The sequence below is a fragment of the Carlito syrichta genome, unplaced genomic scaffold (genome assembly GCF_000164805.1).
Source record: "Carlito syrichta isolate Samal-C Ts95f unplaced genomic scaffold, Tarsius_syrichta-2.0.1 Scaffold308132, whole genome shotgun sequence".
Lineage (NCBI taxonomy): Eukaryota > Metazoa > Chordata > Mammalia > Primates > Tarsiidae > Carlito > Carlito syrichta.
The window spans coordinates 371,812-396,892 of NW_007252228.1; the positions used below are offsets into that span (position 1 = coordinate 371,812).

A 25,081-nucleotide genomic window follows, 5' to 3' on the forward strand; every position below is an offset into this window, starting at 1 on the left:
TGAGTGACTCCTAGATGCATTTTTTAGGTTCTCATTTCTAATTACTTGTCAACCAAATTTCTCCAGTACTTGGACTGCAGCAACTGCTTTGCTTATTATTTTTTCCTAATTTCAAACATGTCGTCTGCTTCTAGCAGTGTTCTCTAGCAGCTTTCTTCTAAAGTCAACACTGACTTCCACATAAATGCATTCAAATCTCTTCGTAATGCTTATTTTCTCTAGAAGTATTTGAAGCAGAACATTTTTGAGGGTGTGGGGAGGGGGAGCATTAACTTTATCATGTTTTTCCCCTTCCTTGAAGTTACTTGTAATTGGGAGTTTTCTGCATATATATTTGTAGGTGGGCTAACAGTAGTTTTGCTAAAAATTTAATTTCACTGGCACTAGTGGATCATTTTACATTTGTTTTGCTCTGTGCTACCTGGGTAAAGGTTAAGGTGCTGTAATATATGTTATACGATGGTCTGAATGAGCTAGAAAGTTATTTCTCTCTTGCTCAACATTCTGGCTAGTCTCAGCTGGTCATTCAGAGTCCCAGTTTCAGCTGTCTCCTTGGGTGTTATCATACCTAAATGATCTATACTGGGGGACTGCTACATCTGCACTGCAACCTGCTAGAAGGGAAAAGAACCAAAGTCCAGGGCAAGCAGAAAGTCAGTGTTCACTATCGAGGGAGTGGGCCACCTGCGATCCAATCCCCACCACTACATAATATGTCCACGTAATGAATATGCATGTGTACTCCCTGAATCAAATAAAAAAGAGTGACTAGAAAAATCTATTCTCCCATCTCAACCTGAACTGACCTGAGCTGAGCATATGGTCTCACCTTGAAATGCTCGATGCTTGGAAATGTAATGTCTACTTGGTCTGTGTGCCCAGGATGAAGGGGGGAAGGGATGGTCAGGAACATTAGAAACGTGCCGTAGGTACAATATTTATAGAACAGATTGATATTATATCCCCTTTCCTCTTAACCTTATGATCAAGGTGTAAACTTTTTTCAAGGGGAGGAACGAGTTTAAAGACGTTAATGACTTTATCAAATCCACCCATCTAGTAAGTGAAATGTGTCACCTGAACCTAAATCTTTTAACTCAAAATTCCAGAGTGCTATTTTACCTATAAAATAAATTACCCGTGTAAAATAATCAGCAACAAAGCAATTTTTTATTATTCAAATGAAGTTGGTGTATCTGTGACTTATGTTGATGACTAAAACGTATCTTTTCTATAAAATTATCTTTCAGCTCATTAATCTTTTCTTTAGCCTCATCTACAGTTGCTATTAAGCCCTATATTGAGTTATTTATTTCACTTATTGCCATTTTCAGTTCTTTCTATATGACTCAGTTTTATAGATTCTAGTTCTCTGGCATAATTCTCATTGTCATCTAGTTTTTAAACATATTTTTAAAAAAATCTTAATTACAGATCCTTTAAAGTCTGTGTCAAATAACTCCAATATCTAGGTCACCTATGAGTTTCTATTGCCTGTTTTTTTTTGGCATGTTTAGTACATTTTTTTTCAAGTTGGAGTCTCACTCTGCCGCCCAGGCTGGAATGCAGTGTCACGCTCACAGCCACCCCAGAGTCTACCTGCTGGGCTGCGGCGATCCTTCTGCCTCAACCTTCCAAGTATCTGGAACTATAGGTGCACATTACCACGCCTAACTAATTTTTGATTTATTGTAGAAACAAGGTCTCACCAAGTTGATCGGGCTGGTCTTGAACCCACGGGTTCCGGCAATCCACTCGTCTCAGCCTCCCAAAGTGCTGGGATTACAGGCTGAGACACCAAGCCCTGCCTGTTTGGTACATTTTAACTGAATACTGGCTGGACATCGTATATGAAAAATTGTAGATGTTCTGGATCTTTCTTTAGAGGGGATTCCAGAAAGTATTCTGAGAGACAGCAGAAGGGAAGATCACTTCAATCTAATCAGGACCAAATGGATTCAAAACTGGCTTTCAGTCTTCGTAAGACTCTAGGTTCTAACCTTCCTTCCCCTCAATTCCTGGAAAGTAGTTTTCCAGGAGTACCCACTGAAAGCCTGGGGTGTTTCTCCTTTTGAGCTTGGTTCTGCTTTATGCTTTGAAAATTAGCCTTTTGCCCTTAACAGCTTAATCAGTAAATAGTTTGAGGAAAAAGTCAGTCCTGAGTGTCAGGCTTACTTACTTCTCTGTCCCTTTTTTCTGGGATTGTTGGGTCCTCAGTTCCTGGCTGTCTTGCCAGCCCTAAACACTATTCTTTTGTCTTCCCAGTTCTGGAGATTGCCTGAAGCCCTGCTGATATCCTTTCCTGTGGTCTTCTCTTTGGCTTTTCAGCCTCTTTGCCTTCACCAAGAATCAGCAGCGAATGTAATTCTTGGTTGCCTTGACAGCCCTCTGATACCTTCTAGGAGGAGTGCTTGTGTGTTTAAATATCTGCTTTTCTGTTTCTTAACTGAAGCTGAGATCTGCCACAAGCTACTTACAACTGGAGGCAGAAGTTTCTATGTGTACTTTTCAAACAGTTCAATATAACTGAAACTATCATTGTTGTCATGTTGGTTCGAATGATTGATTTAGGGATTCTGCATCTTAAGAAACCTAGCAGTAAAGACTGCATGATCTTTCAAATAAATCCTTGAAAAAGCGATGATTTTTATCCATCACATAATTTTTTATTCTTACTTTTTAAAGAGTCAGAATGAGAGTGTCTTCTGCCCCAGGTTAGCTGCTTATGAGTAAGAGTTTGCATTGTTTAGAATTTTGAACTTCCCAGAATGTTTTTTTACCTATAATATTCACAAATATTTATCTTGTGCCTTTTATAACCTTATTTTTATACATGCTGAAGCCAAGAAACATATTCAGCGAATGGCCTGAAATCACAAGCTAATTATTAACTGAAATAACTAAAATTTGGCTGCCTTTACAGTATATAAAAGTATATTCCATTTAACTGTGTATAAGAGGTCCAACAATTAGCTTCGCGAACCATCCTAGAAAAAGTGGTCCATACCTCATTGCTGAAGATCACTGTGGTCACCTTCGAAGTACTCCCCTCAGGAAGCTATGCACCGATGCCTATGCCTTCTCCACTTGTTTAAAGCAGTTTTGGAACTCTTTTTCTGGAATGGCCATCAGAGCTGCTGTTGTTATTTTTTGAGGTCTGACCATTAGGTTTGTGAACTTGCCACCGTGCGCTTACATTGGCAGCACTGTACATATAACTGTATTGGAACGCCCTCCTTAGTCACCTGATCTGGCCCCCAATGACTTTTTTTTTTTTTACCTGAATATAAAGGAAATATTGAAAAGAAGACATTTGACGACATTCAGAACATCGAGGGTAATAAGGATGACAGCTCTGATGGCCATTCCAGAAAAAGAGTTTCAAAATTGCTTTGACCTGTGGTCTAGCCACTGGCATCAGTGCATAGCTTCCCGAGGGGAGTCCTTCGAAGGCGACCGTAGTGATATTCAGCAATGAGGCATGGAGCACTCGTTCTAGGATGAGCTCGCGAACTTAATTGTCAGACCTCATACAGCATGGACTATAAAGTACCTCTTAGAAGCTGTACTCACACTCCTAAGCTTAACTTTACAATAGTGCTTGGTTGTATTGCCTCTGGTAACTTTATAGTAAGGATATTTTTAGTGACATGGGAAACTTGCATGGTCTCTCAGATGCACATCCACATGCATACGTGTAGGTGCACAGACGGACAGACATACACCCTCTGTCTGCCCATTCAGTCCTGACGGGAAGGAAGCAAGGTAATTTGATTCCTGGGTGCAGAGTAATGCCATCCACATTCTGGCATGGTTGTCGCCTTCTAAAAATAGTGTTCTCATGCAGACAGGTGACATGAAAAACGTGTAGCCTCCATTTCATAGGACATCACAGCCATGGAGTCTTAGAATAACTCTTGGCATCCAAGTTAAAAGATGGATTGCTTCCTCCGAACAGTCTTGACTCACTCGCAAGAGTGGTTTGTATTCATCTATTAGCTCTAACTTCGTTCATGAGAATATGGAGTATTCCTACTCACATGGAATATTCCTATCGTTCTTCAACCCCCTTACTGACAGGCATTCCAACCTCCCGCTGCATAACCAGAGGCACAGAGGCTGCAGCTGTCGGGATCCTAATCCGGTCTGCCTGGACTCGTTGCCAGTGTGTACAGTAGTAAACTGTGAGCTTTGGTGCTAGTCTTTCAAGCTACCAGAGATCTCAGCAGCAAAGCAAAAATTGTGGATGATATACTTTTTAACCTCCTAGAAACTCAGCTAACTCATTTAGGTATGTCCAGGCTTACCATTTAAATACTGACCTTCAGGCAAACATGTATAATAAAGACCGCTTTCTTTAATGGAAGAGATTCTACATTGGGAGCAACACGTGGGTCCACTTTTGCTATTGTTTTAGGTATGTAACCTTGGCAACATAATTTAACCTTTGGTTTTCTTTGTTTGTAAGCTGTAGGGAAAATAATTTGCCTCCTAATTTTCTGAGGCAGGCTATAAAAAAAGTGTGGTGGCTGTGAAAAATGTTTTGGGATCCTTGGAAGAGAGGAGGGCTATGTTAATTCAGGGTAGTGCAGTAATTATGTATTATATCACCCCAAATTGAGAAGTAAAACATTAAATCTATGTTTTTCTAAGTTTGGAAAATGGCTTATTTAAGCTTATTCTGATAATCTCCTCCATTTAAGAGGCATAAAATACTTGAGTTTCATCAGTTTCAAATATATTTGCTGGGATGGTGTAGACTCTTTAAGGTAGAAGCTTCTCAGAAGACCATTTGGTGGTTAGGCTGTTTGACACTGCATATATGCTAATGATGCATTGATGGGAACAAGTCAACTTTCCTCCAATGTTTTAATCACTTCTTAAATTTTAAGATTGCTTTCTTACTAGTCAATATGAAGGCAATGCCTTTCTTTGTTACAGCGAGGGTAGTTTCTGGTGAAGATTGTTTTCTTTCTCTGATGGCTTCAAAGATATCTGATTGTTAAGCCTTTGTTCTGGTTCTGATTTGTACTAGATCGTGTTTAGATGGTTTTCTTCAATCACACTTTTTAAATATATAACATTTTAGTATAATTTTCTCTGCTACTTTGGAAGCTAAACTTTTCTAGGAAAATATAAAAGCACTCAGCACACATTTTACATCATTACTACTTGGTATATTATTGTTTTGTTTTCTAATTTTTAAGAAATGATCAAGAAAACATCAATATATAGACATCCATTAATTCACCACTTGATGGATCCAGAGGCTCAAAAAGGTAATTCATTTTATGTTTATGTAATTTACCAATTATAGAAGACAGACAATTAATAGAATATAAAGTCTTACCTTTGCAGTGCTCATTAATGTCTTAAAGGGAGCTAGGACTTTTATCAATTGCATATTATGTCTTGGCTGTGTTTACTAACCTGCAAATATCTCGAATAATGTTTAATGTCTACTGGTTATGATCACTTATGTCACTTATGATCCTGATGATATATTAAGACAGATAATAAGTTAAATATATTTACTAGGCATTCAACAATTTTTAAAATCTTCCAATGTGAGATAAAATTTTTTTCCCAAGTACTGTACACTAAATGTATGATGTGATTTCTAAGTAATTTCAATTCAGATAAGAAGCTTACAAGAGAGAGAAAAATAGTTTTATGTAAAAACTACAAGTTTTTACTAATGCTTGGATGAAAGATGGATTTAGGATATAAAAACATCTCTCACCTGTGTTTATGGTCCCTCTATTAATTAGAGGCAAATCCATAGTGTAATTTGACCTCTAGATGCAAAGAGATTAAATTTAAGTTTGAAATCTACTATTAGGGTGGTTATTTGAAATTGACCCACTATTTTTATACAGTCGTAAATATCAAGTGTGACTTTGCATGGATTATGTAATATAATATGGCACTTTATTCCCATTGTCTTGAGATAAAAAGCACAGACGTACATACTTGACAGTCTAGAAAAATCACCATGTTTTTGTAGAGCAGTTGTAATACAAATCTAATTTTCTTGGTTTCTTTTCTTTCTCTCCTTATCTGCACACAGTATAGATGTTTTTTAAAAACTATAGTCCTGGTTTTTCCCTTTTTGGCCATACCAGGTGGCTTCTACCTAGGTGAGCATATCTTCAGGCCAAGAGAGCTGGATGTATGCCCAGTGTTGGCAGTTTACCTGGCTCTAAACACAAACGATTTTATTGTAGAGACTCTTGCAAACCTAAACATTTAAGTGTAATCACTTAGAGAATCCAACTATTTAGATGATTGGAATGCAGATGCAATTTATGCATGGTCTAGGAATAAAATGACATCAGTATCCTCACTGATTCTTGGTTTCAACTGTGCGCACAATACTCTGGCAAGTTACAAAGGAAATGGAAGAAGTTCAAGGTAAGGTTGAGACAGAATTGGTATTAAAATATTTTACAACATGAACAAACATACCCCATAATCATCTATACAGTCAATTAAAGCTTTGGAAATATGTTCACAAGCACAGCACTAAGGGGATTAAGTGTGGGCCACTGGAGCAGAGTCAGATGGCATTTTATTGGAAAGGCTTCCACCAAGTAGAGGAACACTCAGTTCTCAAGTCCTGAGGATATTGACTTTTCCTGTCCTAACTCTTTTATACTTAGTATCTTGTGCTTGGAAAGGATGAAGCTAACCTGTAGCTCAGTGCTCATATTTCAACACTGGCATGAAGATACAAGAATTATAAGATGTCACTTATTTATACACAGATTAAAATTAGGACCATGGTGGGTGCTAAAAATTCCTCTCTATGTGTGTCTAATGTTACATTATAATCTAAGGTGTCTAACACCTCATCCATATGATTGATTCCACACATCCTATGTTTTCTGCCTCATGACAACATTTAGAGCTCTAACTGTTAGCACATATAGCAATGTGTTATAAAATAGTGGAGTCTGTCTGGGCACAGTGACTCACACCTGTAATCTCAGCACTTTGGAAGACTGAGGTGGGAGAATCTCTTGAGTCCAGGAGTTCGATATCAGCCTGGGCAATATAGTGAGACCTCATCTCTACAAAAAAATACAAAAATTAGCTGGCTATGTGGTGTCATGTGCCTGTAGTCCCAGCTACTTGGGAGGCTAAGGTGAAAGAATTACCTATGCTCAGGGGGTCGAGGCTGCAGTGAGCCATGATCAAGCCACTGCACTCCAGCCTAGCCCAAAGAGTAAGACAAGTCTTTAAAAAAATAGTGGGGTGTCCTGAGTGTCTGCCACCTTGAAGCAGATTCATCCTGACCCAGGGTTTAGTTGTTCAGTGAATCCTGTGCACAGTGATTTTAAAATCCATCACTCTAATTGCTTGCTTGACATCCTATGTGCTGCCTTGTGTTAGTTTGGGTCCTTCAAGGCATAGATGCTAAAATGGAAGGAATTTATTGGAGGGAATCTTTGTGGAGGATAAAGAGGGAAGAAACAGACAGTGAGAGCCTTCAGACCACGATGCAGGCCCAATGCCCATGAGAGGAGAGAGAGAAAGGTAGGAAGAGCCTCCAACTGTAATGTAGTTCTAAGAGGGTCTCGGGCAGACCCATGGAGATGCATGGGCAAGCTGCCTACTAGTAGAGTATCCTGTATAAGGTGGGAATGAGCTGGCTTTGGTAGGCAGCCCCAGGGGCACGTATGGTTTTCCAAGAGCCTAAGTGACTGCGGCTGGCAATGTTGGACACCTATGATCCTTGTAGCAGGCTCTCTTAATTTGAGTTGCATACCTCCATGACCGGCACATCATGCCAGGTCAATATGCATTAAAATGATTTCTCTTTGCAGATTTTCCTCTCCACCTATATTGCCCCTTCCTCCTACTGCCTCCTCTTCTTTCTTTCTCCTCCTCCTCCTTCTTTCCTTCTTCTTCTCCTGTTTTTTTTTTTTCAAACAAGATCTCAGTCGGTCATCAGGATAGAGTACAGTGGCACAATCATGGCTTGCAGTGGTTTCAAACTCCTAGCCTCAAGTGATCCTCCTATCTCAGCCTCCTGAGTAACTGGAGTGGTGTGTACCACCATAACCAGCAAATTTTTAATTTTTTTGTTGAGATTGGGTCTTGAACTCCTGATCTCAAGTGATCATACTGCCTTGGTCTCCCAAAGTTCTGGGATTATAGTCATGAGCCACCAAGCCCCCAAGAGCCCTGTATTTTCTCTTTCAGTTTATGGCATAATTTCCCTGTCTACCCAGAAACCCGAAATCATCCTTGTCTTCTCCCTCTCCTTCACACACTCCATCATTACATCCCAGTGATTTTGCTTCCCTAATATGTTTCCCTACCCCTTGTCCCATTTCCGTCATCACTTGCCTTGATTCAGGTCTTTCTTATTTCTGCTCTTCACTGTTGTTAACTGCCTTTTAATTGGCTGTCTCACTCTGGGCTAACTCCCCTATTTTTTTTTTTTTTTACCCTCTCTACTTCTTTTTCCACATTGTAGCCTGCATGATCTTTTAAAAATTCAAATCCTGTCACTTTTGTCTTCTGCTTAAAATTCTTCAGTGCCTCATTATTTCCTACAGGATAAAATCAAGACTTCTTAGTATGGCATATTGTGTTTTATCTCATACTATCCCCACTTATCCTGTATTATACTTCTCGGAGTTTCCCCAGTTGGAAAACTGTTGAGACTTTTTTTTACCAGTGGGCTTTTTCACATGTCATTTCCTTTGTATGACAAGTCTTCCTTTCTCTTATTTGACTGACGAACTAATAATCATCGAGGTTCAGAAACTTTTTTTCTGAGCTCTCTGAGATGTGGAACTTTCTTTTTCTATTTTTGAGCTGTCTAGTTAAGCCTCTGTTATAGCACTTATGTGCTGGTCTATCTTCAAATTCATACTAAATGAATGAGTGAATTAGTTATAACTTAGCCTACTGGCTAGTCTTAAATTTGCTGATTAGTGATGATCTTGTATTTCTGGTCACTAGTCAGTTGACTCCCTTCAGGACCTAATACAATGTTCTACTCAAGTTATCACATGAAAATCTTTCAGGAGGATCTTTATAAATAATTGCAGAGTCGGATTAATGGGTAATATGACTTTTATAAACAATATTGCATTAATATATAAAGAATCAATTTATTCGAGTAATACTATCACTGCATAAGAAACCTATCAAACTACAGTCTGAGGCAAATATTTACTATTGGGAGTACTATAGTGCATATAATTGCTAACGTGAGAATATCTTATTAACTCATTTTAATGTTTAAAAAGTAACCTGAATGACTCTCTGCTAAATAAGACTAATAAATTTTCTATATATTGAATAAAAATAACTCTTAAGTATACCAATCTAGCTCAAGTGTCTTTAAAACTTGATCTGAATGTGAAGTTTCAATGTCAATTCTTGCTTCTAGGAGAGGCATACACCATCCTTTCAAAAGTACAAAAGTGCATACTTGGCTTCTCCACCCAAGGCTGCTGCCTTCATTCAGACTTTCGTCGTTTTTCATCTAGATTGTTCCAACAGCCTTCTAATTAGCTTCTGAGGTCACCAGTTCTTCAGCTACTGCTGTCAGATGTAGTTCTTAAAAATCAAATCTGATCATGTCAATTTCTGTTCTAACAATCTTTATTGGCTCCTTCTCAGTTTATAGGACAAAGGTCAACATTGCAGATAAATTTAATCCCAACCTACTTCTTCAGGCTTATTGTTTACAATGCCCCAACATGCACATTGTATGTGCCAATTATAGTTCCTAAAGACACAATACTGAATGATATAATCCCAAATGTTGAAATTCCCACAGATCAAACTCCCTAAAGTCTAAAACATCTAACATCGAATTGAATTCCCACATAATAATGACTAATTTAGAATTAGTCATTTGTGAATTCGTGAATTTCAAGGTGTTACCAATAGTTTAGTTTTTTTAAAAAAAATTCTGCTCAATATATTTGTTGGAAAATTCGGATGAGTGGATTGGTCATGGGATACGGCAACAACAAAAAATTCAGTTTAAAAATGCTTTATTTGTCTGCATTAGCATTCCTTCCAGCTGATGAAATTCCAGGAGTTTTTAATGAAAGCTTAATTTGCCCGAAGACGCAAGCAAAGCTACTGACTGGTTTGAAAATAATTAAACACACGGAAGGATAAGAAGGCACTTATGCAATGATGTTGCTGTTTGATCACCAACCAGTACTGTTTCTGCCAAATCTGTGGTCTGTGTGTGAGTGTATGAGAAGCAGATTTCCATGTACTCAAAACAACAGAGAAACATAGCACAGAAGATGGGAAAGTTTAATAGGAAATGCTCATGTTGGTGTATATTGAATCAAAGAATTTCACAAAGAGCAGTGCCACATAGAAAATCAATGTGAATGTATTTTCTGAGAACCATGCCCTAAAAAGAAAAACGATATAAAATCAATGCACAATAGCCACAAAAGTAAAATACCTCGGCATCCACCTAACCAAAGAGGTGAAAGACCTGTACAATGAGAACTAAAAAACACCGCTCAGCGAAATTGAGGAGGCACAAACAAATGGAGAAGCATCCTATGCTCATGGATCGGAAGAATCAATATCATCAAGATGTTCATTCTTGGTAATCCATCGATTCAATGCAATTCCTATCAAATTGCCAGCATCATTTTTCACAAACCTAGAAAAGACAATAGAGAAATTCATATGGAAACAAAAAGAACCTGATTAGCTGAAGCAATCCTCAATGAAAGGAACAAAGCTGGAAGCATCACACTTCCAGACTCTAAACTTTACTACAAGACTACAGTAATCAAGACAATATGGTGCTGGTGCAGGAATAGACACACAGACTAAAGGAACAGGACAGAGAATCTGGAAATAAAACCATGAACCTTCAACCAACTCATCTTCAACAAAGCCAACAAAAACAAACATTGGAGAAAGGAAACCATATTTAGTAAATGGTGCTGGGAAAACTGGCTAACCACATGCAGAAGAATGAAACTGGACCCCTACCTATCACCATACAAATATTTACTTGAAATGGATCAAATACATTAATGTGAAATCTCAAATTATAAGAATCTTAGAATAAAAGGAACACCCTCCTAGACATTAAGTAGACAATGAATTCATGGCCAAGTTCTCAAAAGCAAATGCAGTAAAAGCTAAGATTGACAGGTGGAACATTATCAAACTAAAAGGTTTTTGCATAGCAAAAGTAACCATCAAGAGAGTAATGAGAAAACCCACAGAACAGGAAAAAAATATTTGCACATCTGACAAAGGTCTAATATCCACGATCTACAAGGAACTCAAATGAATTGACAAGAAATAAAATAATCCCATTAAAAAGTGGGCAAAGGACACGAACAAATACATCTCAAAAGAAAACATTCAAGCAGCCAACAAACAAATGAAAAAAACTGCTCAGCTTCCCTAATCATCAGAAGAATGCAAATCAAAACTACAATGAGATACCACCTAATACCGGTAAGGATGGCTACCGTTAATAAGTCAAAAAACAATAGGTGTTGTTGAGATTGCAGAGAAATGAGACTGCTACCACACTGTTGGTGGGAATATAAGCTATTAGGTTGATGCATCAGTTTGTAGCATTTGTTTTTAGCATGGCAACACTGCGATGCTGGGACTTTATCGTTTGTTATTTGGAGTGGCAATGTTGTGCTGAATGCACCTTACATTTTGCAGATTTGAAGAAAGTTAGTGCTATTTGTGAGCTAATGAAGATGCAGCGTCCAATGGGAAAAAACGAACACTTCCGACATGTTCTGTTTGTGTTTAACAGAGGAGTAAAGACAGCAGAGGTGGCTCAAAATATTTGTGTTGTGTATGGGAAGAATGCTGCCAGGGAAAGCGCAGCAAGAAAATGGCTTTGTTTGCTATAAGAAAGGGATTGGCAGTAGCAGGATACTGCTGGAGTTGGGGTAGTGGGGACAACATCAATAAGGGCACCTGATATCAAATCAGGCAAAATGGCTACCAAAGGGAGGCCCAAACATTACTTGTATGATGACCACTTATGTGCCTGATCCTGAATGTACTCCACATCTTTAAAATTAAATTAAAGTTAAAAGAAAGAAAGAAAGAAAATGGCTTTGTTATTTCAAAGAGGGTCACTTTGACCTGAGTGATTCTCCATGTTCAGGAAGACCATCAGGCTTTGATGGAGACCACTTAAATGCTTTACTCTAAGATAATCCACATCGGTCAACCTGAGAACTGGCAAATGTGATAAACTGTGATCAGTCCACCATTGTGTGACGTTTGCATTCTATGGGCAAGCGAAAAACACTATGAACTTATGCATCCACCAAATAGCTCAACCTTTGTGGAAAACAGTGTGACCTTTTCTCAAATAACTAAAAATTTAGCTTCCATATGATTCAGCAGTCCCACTTCTGGGAATATACCCAGAGGAACATAAATTGCTCTACCAAACAAAAACAAAAACAAAAACAAAAAAAACCTGCACACATATGTTCATTGCAGCACTATTTGCAATAGCAAAGACCTAGAACCAACTCAGATGCCCATCGAAAGTGGACTGGATGAAGAACATTTGGTACATGTACATAATGGAATATTATGCAGCCACAAAGAAGAACAAAATCATATCCTTTGCAGTAACATGGATGCAGCTGGAGACCATCATACTATTACAGAACTATTGCAGAAACAACAGACTACCACATGTTCTCACTCATAAGTGGGCTCTGATCACTGATCACGTGAGCACAAAGGTGGGAACAACAGGCACTGGACACTACTAAAGGAAGGAGGGACAGAGAAGGGATAAGGGATGCACAAGGTGAGAGAGGGCCCACTAGAAACCTAAGTCTTACCTGCACACGATTTATTTATGTAGTAAATCCTCATATGTACCCCACATTCCTAAAATAAAATAAAATAACGCATTTACAAATCTTGATGCAAGACTTCAAATAGAGTTAACAATTGTGAAAGTTGGCCAGATTGATTCCTGTGATGCACTTTTCCTTATGTTACATTTTTTTAGTTTTTTTCTTCTTCAAAGTTTTTTTTCACAATTTAAAATTGTTAGCATTATTTTTTACAATTTGATATGCTATGTATTTCATCTTTGCATCATTTTCCAGTACTGGATGCATGGATGTAAAGACTTTTAGAGAATTCTAATACGTTTAATGCTTTTTTGGTAAAATTGACTTCATGAAATTGTAACATCACAATATTGACTTTGTGTGTAAGCATTGTGTGTGTACATTAACATATTGAAACTTCTTCAGTAAATGAAGAGATATCCTTTTTGTACATATGCATTTGTTCAAGATAGCATTTCTCAATATCTCAACTCCTTGGGCGACTGTATATGTGGTGGTGACCCATTGTGGAGTTTTTATTTTTATTATTTTTGAGACAGGGTGTCCCTGTTTGCCTAGGCTGATTTTGAACTCCTAGGTTTGAGCCATCCTGTCTTAGCTTTCCAAGTAGCTGGGACTACGAGCATCAACCATCACACTCAGCTACATCATGGTTTTTGACTGATTTTGTCAAAAGACTTAGGTTGTCCATAGGGCATTTCAGGTGACCAAAATCATATAAGCTATTTCTTTATGAATATAATTTGCCTGTTCATAATTGTTTTACCCATGTGACATCTATAGTATACCTGTTTATACTTACCAAATTTTGTGTATTATTATTGCCTATTTTATTGTGAAGTGTTCTGTGTGTCTTTATGTTTGTCAAACAAATATTCTCTTGAAACATGTGAATAAATATCTTTTAAAATTATTTTTTCAAAATTATATTTTTGAGGTCTTGTCAACATTTGAGAATACAGCATTTGTAACTATGTCTTTTGGGATTATGGCCCAAACCCCACCTTGCACACTAACTCCATGGATTTTCCAAAGACTCCCTGGGCTCAAATGTTTCTTCAAGTGTCTGCTGATTCAACCAACCAGTTGTGCTTCCCATAGCATTCTAGAAATATATCTTTTGAAGCATTTATCAAGTTTCATTGACATTTGTTTAGTTGACTGTCATTTCCATAATCCCAGTAGCAAACTTTACAACAAATTTGGGTTCTTTTTTTCCCACTTGCATCTTGAGCAATCTCAATAAAAGATGATTTTTTTAATTCTGTAAAGTAAAAGTGTAGTATTGTGTGGTCTGCTTTATCAGAGTTACAGTCTCTGTACATTCTTGAAACTAAGCAGACCAGCAGACTGAAAATATCTATAGAGTCTTCTCAGGAATTAGTTTTAACAGAAGGGCCCAAGACCTTGACATTGCTGAGGTGTTCAGAATTGTCTACCTCAGGTTAAGCCTGTGACTGGTTTACTAATCTGAAAATATCTGTAACTTTAAAAAAAATCTGTAGACACTCCTAAGAAGCACATAACATTCATCTTTGAACAGAAGATTCAGTTGAATGACAACCTCTTTCATTTAGTAGAGGAGATTTGACTTTAAATTTTGCTGACAGGTTTTCATGACAGCCCTCAAATGGAAGCTTGAATTCACTTGTCATCGCTATTAAAGAGTTTTTTTTTTTTTTTGGTACGTTTCTGTGATCTGACCCTTCCATTTATTACTGCTGTTATTGACCTTAAAAGTATAAAAGAGAAGAACATAGACAATGCCTCTATTTTTGAAGGCTTACTGTAATCCAGCATCAAAGTCAGTTCACTGCTGAATTTTCATCTTAAGAAAAATCATTGTCATAATGTGGCAGAATCTTGCTAATTTTCACTTCATACTTGAAACCCCTTTAACTCTCAGGAGAACAAGAGCACCAGGTAGATTTTATTTGCTATCAGGAAAGATTTAATAGCAGGAAAATGGTGTTAAGATTTTTTTGGTATATAAAAAGGCCTTAAAATAGATAAGCCCAAGATAGCAACATAATTGTAATAGTATGCTTTGATGATCTTTTATTTACACTCCATTTAATATTTATGTTGTAATATTAAATTCATCAATAAAATAATACTTTAAATTATAGTAGATAACTTTTATCTAAAGGTACAGTTATTAGAAGTTTGCTGCTTTTCATACAGGGAAGCCATGATACAGCATTTGAGTAACATTATCTGGTTTTAGTTAGTTGTCCTGGGGCTTCAGAGCTAGATAATAAAGAGAAACTATGTAGAAAAATTATTCTTCAGAAATGTATATTAGAATTCCATTGTATGACAGTGCTATTAATTTTTACAGGAAATTTATCTTCAGATCTTAACTAAAAACCAAAGACTATCAACTAATTCGCTCATCTTCTCAATATTCAGTTCCATATTCAACTAACTAAGCATATAGTTTGAGGGACATGCTCTTGGTAAATTGTTTGGAGCATAGCTTTCTCTTATTTATTACAATGAGGCTGCTCTGGGGATGGCTTTGTAATAGCCTAGCTCTTTTCATTAGATTCCAGTTTAGACTCTTATCCATTTTGAAATGGGTAATGTTATTGCTAGAACTTAATATTAAACATGTCTTGACTTAAATAAACAATTACTGTTAAAACCATTCCCTCAAAGTCATTAAACAAAAGTTCCTACTGGAAGATAGTAAACAAAGTTTTTAGATGGAATTAATTGTGTTCTTTGTTTGCTTTTTAAATTTCACATATTGGCAATCCCAGCGAGTCCCCTCCCACTGTGGGAGCTTTTCTGTCCTCTTAATAAATCCTGCTTTCTAAAAAAAATTTTTTTTCACATATTATATCTATACAAATTATTATTATTTTTCCTGGCCACAAAGAAATTTTGTTTTAATTGTTATTGGTAATTCCAAAAGAGACTTGACAATTTTAGCAATGAGGGCCTTACAAAGGGCACAGTTCCCTTTACACAAATTATTTTAATCAGCTAAGTTTAGTATATTTTGCTATATCATGCTAATTTAATGAGGGTTACTTCTTATAGGGTGCCTGTATTATTCATATAATATTTAAATGCAAAAGAAAATATTAAAATAAAACATACATTATTAATTAAATTTTATTCAACCTGATAATGTTTTCTATATGATGCACAATCACCCTAGGTGTATAGCTAATTTTGCATTATCATTTATAGTGTATATAGTTGTGTTCTTTTTGAAGTTTGTATGTAGTTAGAAGTGATTATGGTTGTCTCATGAAATCTTTTGAAGATCCCGTGTTTTGGGACGGTAAGTGATTTTCAATTATAAAAATATATTCAATATATTTTAAATCTTATTTCCTTCTGAAGGCAATGATGGGGCAAATCTTAAAAAGGAGTGACTAGCTCTGTTTATTCAGAAGGACATGGTCAAAAGCCAAGAATTCATTTGTTATCCTTCTGTGGTTGTTAGTACAGCAACACTAATCTGGTCAACTAACCTTTAAAAGAAAGTGCAAAGTCAAAGATGTCATGTTGTACCAGTAAATATTCACTGGCAAAGTTTTTATATCAAAGGCTGGAACTTTCGAAGATGCTCCTGGGATTTAGTGCACTCTAACATCTATTAATCCCTGATACCTTCGGTGACTTGTCAAAGAAGTGCTACATTTATAAGGAGTATGCAAGGAGTCCCAAGAGGACAAATTCAGTTAAAGGTCAAGGAAGCAATTAACGTTCTCTACTTTTCCCTAAAGAACTTCCACAGCAAACATTGCCCTTTCCCCCCACACCTCCTGTCCTAGCAAGGCAAGTGCATATAGTGAAATGAAAGTTAAAGTTCAGGTAAAACATATTACCAATATTATTTGGTTCTCAGAGCTCTTCCTGAATATGAATGCATGCAGTTGTTTAAGGAGAAGTGCAGTGAAAAATATTAGAAGAGATGGTTCTTGCTGAAGAATATTTTTTATTTCTTTGCTTTCTCTACATCTCTGTCAAGGGTCAGTGTTTGCAATAGTGGTAGAGTGAGGTGTAGGGTGTGGGTTTGGGCACTTCTGGAGGGGTGTAGTTCTTTTGGAGGATACATGGTTCTGCCTAAATTTTAAGTGGGACACACACACACACACACACACACACACACACACACACTCTCTCTCTCTCTCTCTCTCTCTCTCTCTCTTCTGTTTCCGATTTCTTCAGATTTATGAAAACTCTTGTGTTCCCTCAGGCCTTCTTGTCTTTGTGATGGACATTTTGATCTCCCAAAAGCATCCTCTTAAGACTGAGTTTCAAAATTCTCACCCCCCAGTTGCTCCAATTTCTTAATGTCCCTGAAAAATGGGGCTTCCCCAACTGAATATGATGCTACAAGTATGATCTGACTGGCATAAAATAAAACAGATCCTTTACCTTCCTAATTTAGAAATTAGGTTGTTAACCTGAGCTAGGTGTACTAATGTTTTTGATAGTTGTATTATACTTTTGACTCATCTTGAGCTTTTAGTCTTTCAATTAAATCTATGTATCTGTTCCCTCCCTCAAACAGTGCTGTTAAATTCAAGCTGAATATGGTCTTTAGTCTTATATATATTAAATTTCACTTTGTTAAGTTCAATCCACTGCTACAGTTCATCAGGATATTTCACACCACATTGAGTTTTCTAGAATACTTGTCCCCGTGATGTTTATGTCATCTGAAAATTTGATCATACTCTTAATATCATCATGCTGTCAAAGTATTGACAGAGATGTTCATCAATGCAAAGCTAAGAACATACCATTTATTAGAAAGTTCTGTCCAGGTGGGCATCAATTCCATGTGCTTTGGGGGCACTGTGGAAAAACTCTCATCCAATCCAACAACTCTTCAAGGCATCGTCATGAGATAACACATCTATTGCTGAAGTTCAGATAAAATATGTCTATGAATTTCTAGTTTTCCCAAGGGTGAGCCCATGTCTGTTTGGCTAACTACTGTACTTTCATCATCCAGCACTGTGCCTGACACAGAATAACTGGAATTGCACTATATCATTGTCAACATGAAGAGTTGGGTTCTTATATTCCATCACTGATCCTTTTATTCTATGTGAACTCATAGGTGTCCCTTAAAATATATTTCTTTATAAAAGTATATAAATTATTACTTGTTTCATGTAGCATGCAGAAATGAATGGTAGTAATTTCAGCTTCAGTAAAAACGAGATGTTGCCACCTTGATGTATGAAATGTTAGCTTATATGATGAGTCATTTTCAAATAGTTTACCTTATTTTACTTCATCTAAAGTCAACGATTATTCAAGAGTGACTTAGACTAAATAGAAATTATGCATTTCTATCAGGTTCTTTGCCTTTTCTATGGATGTACTAATAAAACCATTGCCTTTTTCTTTTCCTTTCAGTGACCAGAGAAGACTATGATGACAAGCAGATGGTCACAGAGATCATGGCAAGATGTTTTATTCCAACTCTGATAACAACCACTTCCTGGGAAAGTTTTCATTTTGTTGGTCATGAGATTCGAATTACTGAAGGCGTAGATTGTTATGGAGCTGTCGTTTGGCCATCGGTATAATTTCATTCAAAGGTTTTTACATTCCAGTGCTTTTCCAGCCAGTTTTGTTAATTACCATGAACTACTACTACTTGGAAGACATCAACAGGTTCCATTGTCCCACTTTGTGACCTCAAAAAACACAAAATTTTAGAAATCACATGATTGGAGTTTCACCAATGAATTCTATTCCTGACTTTGAGATTCTGAGATTAATAAAGATTGTTGTTTACTCCTTCAGTTTTTTTAATATGAGTTTAGAATACTAAACATTTCTATTTTCCATTTTACTGGCTTCATTTGAGCTCAACAATAAGAATAAAATTTAGCTGAGTTTCACATGCAGAATATTCTAAAAGGTCCCCACTGCTTTACCAAAACTGTCCCACGAAGGATGATGGACCAACCCACCAATATTGCCCGCCACAATTCCATATACTACTTGGAAATGACTAGTGTTATCAGAAGTTGTTTTTTGTAAAGATGATTGAATCTAAGCAACTGGACTCCATATTTTGAGTTATCTGTTTTTTCCTCCCGACAATCCCCAAAGATTTTTTCCTAGCAGAAATGGAGGACCCATCAGAGGGTGTACTTTTGGTGAGAATTTTCTGGAGCAATGTACATGTATACACATGAATATGCTCACATACTCTCACGTGCACACATGCATACCGTAACATTAGTGGCATATGTATCTAATAGAGTTTAATTCTACTTTCTATTATGACTTTCCAAGTACCATATTTTTCTTTTTTAAAAACTTTCACAGGCCCTTGTTCTATGCTATTTCCTGGAAACAAATGCAAAACAATACAATATGGTAGACAAAAATGTGATTGAAATTGGAGCTGGAACAGGGCTCGTCTCCATCGTGGCAAGTTTACTTGGTAAGTAGGTATTTTTGATTGAAAGGGGGTTAGTGAATTTAGTGATCAAATATCATCAGTTATTTTCCTATCCATTGTACTATGGCCTGGGCCTATTTGTAACTTCTTAATATTGTTTGAGTGGGCTTCATAAAGAAACTCTACCAATTAAAACCTCCTTACTGGTTTCTTTTTCTTTTTCTTTCTTTTTGAGGGGGAGTCGGTCAGGATCTCACTCTGTCATCCAAACTGGAGTGCACTGCTAAGATCCTGGCTCACCGCAGCCTCAAGTCCCTGGGCTGAAGAGATTCACACTCCTCAGTCTCCTGAGCAGCTGGGACCACAGGTGTGCACCACCACACCTGGCTATGGTTTTATTTTTATTTTTTTGTAGAGATGAGTTCTCACTATGTTGCCAAAGCTGGTCTCAAATTTCTGGGCCCAAGCAATCCTCTTGCCTCAGTCTCCCAAAGTGTTGGGATTACAGGTGTGAACTACTGCACCTGGCCTATTATGTTAATTCTTCCCACGAAGTTCTAATCACAGGTCTTCGATGAAGTATTCTAAATGGGAGGTGCACAGAAGCATCCTGGTTGCTAGAGACGAAGTGTGAAATACTAGGCAGAGACAGATTCTGTTGCTGATTTGGATGCACTTTAGAATTTAATGCTAGTTCAATGATCTCATGTAGCTGTGGATTCCTTTTGGGTTTTGAAGTGCTATGCTTTTATGAAAAAGCACCTGTTAGAATAGAGGAGGAGTATTTGAAATCACATAAAAATCACACATCTTCTGTTTTTAGGTGTTTGTCTTTGAATCTGTTTTCTCAATTCATCTCCATTCTTCTTTTATGATTCCCAGTTCGCTCACCAGCATCTTTTCTAACTAAGCCTGTGATAGTCTCTATGTATGCCTGGGCCTGTTTCAGTTTAATCTTGTCTTTGTCATCTATTTCACTGCCTTGACTTGGCTGCCTTCTCTAATGTGCACTACTCAAATCTGTCTTGATTTCCTCGATCTTCGGAAGTGCACACCTGCCACTCAAAAATCTTGAGAGGAGTTCAAGATTTAGCAATTTATTCTTCTAAACACTGGAAAGATCCAGTCCCTTGAATTCCTCCCAAATATTTTTTTCAAATTGCTCTGTCCTGATATTACTTTCCAAAGTCACTATCCTATTTGGTATGGATAGGGTCAGGGTCTCCATTTGATTTAGACTTGAAAGTCTCCTGATCTAGGAACATACGTTTTGTTTTGGAAAGTCATTTGTTTTGTTAAAAATCATTCGTCTGCTTGTTTAACTTGAAGCAAATATCAAAATATGAAAGCTTTGTTTAGTCAGTATTCCGAAAGTGACAGTGTTTTCACTATGCTGTCCAGCCTAGTTCCAAACTCCTGGACCCAAGCAATCTTCTTACCTTGGTTTCCCAAGGGATGGGATTGCAGATGTGAGCCATCATGCCCAACCTCCCTCTCATTTTAATATTTTTACATTTTATATATATATATATTTACAAAATATAATCAATGCCAGGAGGCATGTGACATCATGGCCAAGGAATGGGTTCTGTTTTGTCCTGTCCTGAGCTGAACTAGACTTCTTTTCTAGTTCTGCTTTCCCATTCTTTATCTTACTCTATGCTTCTGTGATGCTATGAAATTGGCCAATCCTAGATTTATTTGCAGATTATTTTCAGGCTCTGCTGCTGCTCAAAGTTCACTTTAGGGACCAAATTTTCTCCTGCCTAATTTCTTCCTGAGGATGCCACCACTATTCACTTTTATCTTGGAAACTTTGCATCTTTATCATCTAAATAGTCTGTCCTTCATCTATGACTCAACTTTGTGAGCACTATATACATGTCATGACATCTTTTGGTGGTAAGATTTATACTTACGGTGGGGCATACACACGGCTGTCATGATACTTTCTATTTAATGCCATTGAAAAGTCTTCTCTCATTCCTCCCCTTCTCACATGAGCACTTCCTGCTCTACTATGCAATGCCCAGTGTTGCATACACCCGTTTGGTCTCACAAGACTGAGGCTCAGAATTCTTTCAGGGAGGTACCTATTCTTTTATCAATGACTTCTGATTGTTCTGATGAGGGTAATAAATATTTTGAATTTTTCTTTCTCTTGATTATTTTCCTCCTAGCATGTAGTAGATAAATAAAAAACAACAAAAACAGGCTGGGCATGGTAGCTTATGCCTGTCCCAGCACTTTGGGAGACCAAGACAGGTGGATTGCTTTTGCCCAGGAGTTCAAGACCAGCCTGGGTACCATGGAGAAACCCTGTCTCTACAAAAACATCCAAAAAAAAAAATTATTTAGGCGTGGTGGCACACGCCGGTGGTCCTGGCTACTTGGGATGCTGAGGTGGAAGTATGGCCTGAGCTCAGGTGAACGAGGCTGTCTTGAGCGGTGATCGTTGTGATCATGCCACTGCACTCCAGCCTGGACAACAGAGTAAGACTCTGACTTGAAAAACAAACAAACATACAAAACCCCCAAGAAGAAAACAACAGCAAAAACAAACAACCAGGAAAACAGAAAAGTGTAATAGTGTACAAAAGTACCATGGGTCTCTATTTTATTTTTTCTTTAAGCAGAGACATATAGCTGCCTTAGCCCCCATTTGAAAGAGATTCCCTCTCTGTGTGTATGTATTGACCACTCTTTTTGGGGGGATTAACAATTGTTCAGAATTGCAAAGTACACGCTGGCTTAAAACTTTGGATTGTTTTACTTGATCCCATGAGGGTTACTTCTTCTACTGTCTTTTGTTTCACAGGTGCTCACGTGACTGCCACAGATTTACCTGAATTACTTGGAAACCTGCAATATAATATTTCCCGAAACACCAAAATGAAAAGCAAGCATTTGCCTCAGGTTAAAGAACTCTCCTGGGGAGTAGCGTTAGATAAAGACTTCCCCAGGTCTTCCAATAATTTTGACTATATCTTGGCAGCAGATGTGGTCTATGCTCACCCTTTCTTGGAAGAACTCCTCGTTACCTTTGACCACCTGTGCAAAGAAACCACCGTCATCCTCTGGGTCATGAAATTCAGGTTGGAGAAAGAAAATAAATTTGTAGATAGATTTAAGGAGTTGTTTGACCTGGAAGAAATTTCCAGCTTCCCCAGCCTGGATATTAAGTTATATAAAGCTATGAAGAAAAACCGGAGGAGTGCATGATGTCTTCAATGAGAATGTGCTAGTGCTGAGGCAATTTCTAGCAGATTATCACTTTAAAGAGAATCCTGCATAATTGGATGTCCCATTGACTTTCCCAAGGGGAAACACATGCACGCAGACACACACACACACACACACACACACACACACACACACACACACACACCCCTCGCTATGAGACTAGAAGAGTTTCTCAAGTTTGCACACACACAACCTTGCTATGAAAATAGAAGACAGTTTCTCAGGTTTTCGCGCGCGCGTGTGCACGCGCGCACGCACACACACACACACACACCTCACTATGAAAATAGAAGACAGTTTTTCAAGTTTGCACACACACACACACACACACACACACACCCCCTCACTATGAGAATAGAAGACAGGTTCTCAAGTTTGCACACACACACACACACACACACACACACACACACACACACACACACACCTTGCTATGAGAATAGAAAACAGTTTCTCAAGTTTGTCTCACCCTAGGCAGGGATTTTTCCCGATACAGCATGTGGGTCTGTAGGACTGGGGGTAAATTGTGCCCAGTCTACCACCATAAGCAGCCAGGGCCGTCCCTACTTATGTAGTAAGAGGAGCTCTTGGCAAAGTCACACTGTGCGGTTGTTAACTGTTCTCCTTGTCCCTTATATTACTCTTTAATATTATTATTTTAATAAATGGTGCAATTGTTTTTTAACATATAATTGCAAAATGATGGTTTTTAATAATGACATCTCTGTGATGAACATTGTTATTAATTCTTTTAAACATAGGCTTACACGATCCGCTCTTTAGAAATAAAGCAATGGACGGTAGTCAGATCTGCAAATAAATCTGAACAGGCAGATACACAATATAATGATCAATCTTAGACCTACTTGTGTGGTTTTCATTAGTACCAGCTTATAGGTGGTCTATCATCGGGGGGACCTCCAATATCACCTCTGAAATCACTCAAGCTTGTGGATTTGTAGGCAAGGACACTTCGTTCTACCAAATGAAAAATGAATGGAAGCAAACAAAAACAGTTGAGATTTTGGAGGCATTGCTGTCGTATTTTTAAGGCAAGTACAGTTATTTTGTATCACAGAAACAGAAGTAAATATAAAAACTTTGGGTTAAAATACATGTGAAAAAATTTAGGTGTCTGAGCTCAGATAATAAGACGTATCGCTGGTTTTAAAGTTTAAAGCTTTTGTGATGATATTTGAAATCCTATGTTGTTTTTTCACATAAGCTTTCCTTAGAGATTAGAATAGGGTCTGAAATAATTAAAATCATGCAAAAAGAGCAAAGAATTAGGATTTTGTGCTGTGTAACTGACTAGACAATAATTGACTCACAGGTACTCTGCGGTGTCCCCAGTGACATTTTTTTAGGCTGGTATGGTGCCCTCGGGGGTAAAACTTGGAATGAGGCCTTTCTAATTTGTGGCAAGTTGCCAGTCCACTCTGAGTTGAGCATAGTTGAAAAGAATATTTTCTTAGACCTGTAAGTCAGAAAGCAAATGTACACCAGTGTATTTTTTGGGGGGGAGGGGGGTGTACCTGTGGTCCTTAGGGCCATCTTTCAATAATTCCCAATATTTACAGAGACTTTTATCATTTTCACAGTCTGTTTCTTATATAAAGTCATTTCAACCTCACAACCATTCTAAGAAGTATAAGTTATATCATTATCCCTTCCCACAGTTGAAGAATCCCAGGCTGAGAGACCCTAGGGCACATATCTGCAAAGTGGCAGTGCTAGGACATCCAAGCCCAGGTCTGTTTGAGATCAAAGCCTGTGTTCTTAACTGCTGTACTGTCCTTAAGTATTTTAAGCAGTAGTTTTCAAACTCTTTGTAAAACACGGGAAGTCATTTCTTCAAAATGAAATATATACCCAGAAAGACAAACAAATGGATTAGAAAGAAACGAGAACGGTTCCTCCTTAAAACTTTCCTCTTGTTTCCCTCCCAGGTAGGCCAGGGGACACTCATTGAGAAGGTGATACTTAAGCCGGACCGAGAGGAGGTGAAGGAGACAGTCGTGCAGATGTCTGTAGAAGTGTGTTCCAGGCAGAAGGAACAGCCCCGCAGGGGCATGCAAGAGCATGTCGGTCCTCTTGGAGAAATATCAGAGCCCAGGGTACTTGGAGCAGAGTGAGTGTGGGAGCTGGATGGGATAGGATGTCAGACAAGCTACAGGGAACTCCATCTTATAGGGTCCTTGTGGCTGGCTGGCTTCTCCAGAAATAGACTCTGAGAGGGAATGGGGTGAGCTGGGTCACTTATCAGGGAGTGCCATCAGGTTGAAGACCTATGGAAAGGAGAGGGAGGAAGCAGAACAGTAGTAGAGGTCGAGCCGCAGTAATGAAGGCACAGTCACAGCCTGAGCCGACCCCCACGTGGAGCCCTGGCCCAAGAGTGTCCTTCAGATAGTCCTGACTGGGTCGAGACATTTGGGCCTTGCTGTCGCCACATGGCTCGGTCATTGGGTCTGGGTTGCCCTGGGAAGACTCTGTGACCTTGGGTGAGGTGACTCTTCAGCTGAGGCAATCCCTGAAGACGTTGACAGCTGTGGGCTGTCTGCCAACAGCACTTCCAGCTCCA

The 25,081-nt window shown here is 38.1% G+C and overlaps 1 protein-coding gene across 1 annotated transcript; it reads left to right on the plus strand.

Annotated features, from left to right (window-relative positions):
• The first annotated feature begins 3,537 nt into the window (after window positions 1–3,537).
• LOC103267419 lies at window positions 3,538–22,479 on the plus strand. Its single transcript, XM_008065012.1, has 6 exons — window positions 3,538–3,619; window positions 4,202–4,291; window positions 5,208–5,279; window positions 18,258–18,424; window positions 19,182–19,299; window positions 22,076–22,479. The coding sequence occupies exons 1-6, from the start codon at window positions 3,538–3,540 to the stop codon at window positions 22,477–22,479; spliced, it is 933 nt and encodes a 310-aa protein (XP_008063203.1).
• The last annotated feature ends 2,602 nt before the right edge of the window (window positions 22,480–25,081 follow it).

Excerpts from the sequence above, each read along its gene's own strand:
- LOC103267419 (XM_008065012.1), top strand. The coding sequence starts at position 3,538 with ATGGACTATAAAGTACCTCTTAGAAGCTGTACTCACACTCCTAAGCTT. Across the intron at positions 3,620-4,201 it reads GCTTGGTTGTATTGCCTCTG|TCTTTCAAGCTACCAGAGAT; the intron begins GTAACTTTATAG and ends CTTTGGTGCTAG. Across the intron at positions 4,292-5,207 it reads AACTCAGCTAACTCATTTAG|AAATGATCAAGAAAACATCA; the intron begins GTATGTCCAGGC and ends CTAATTTTTAAG.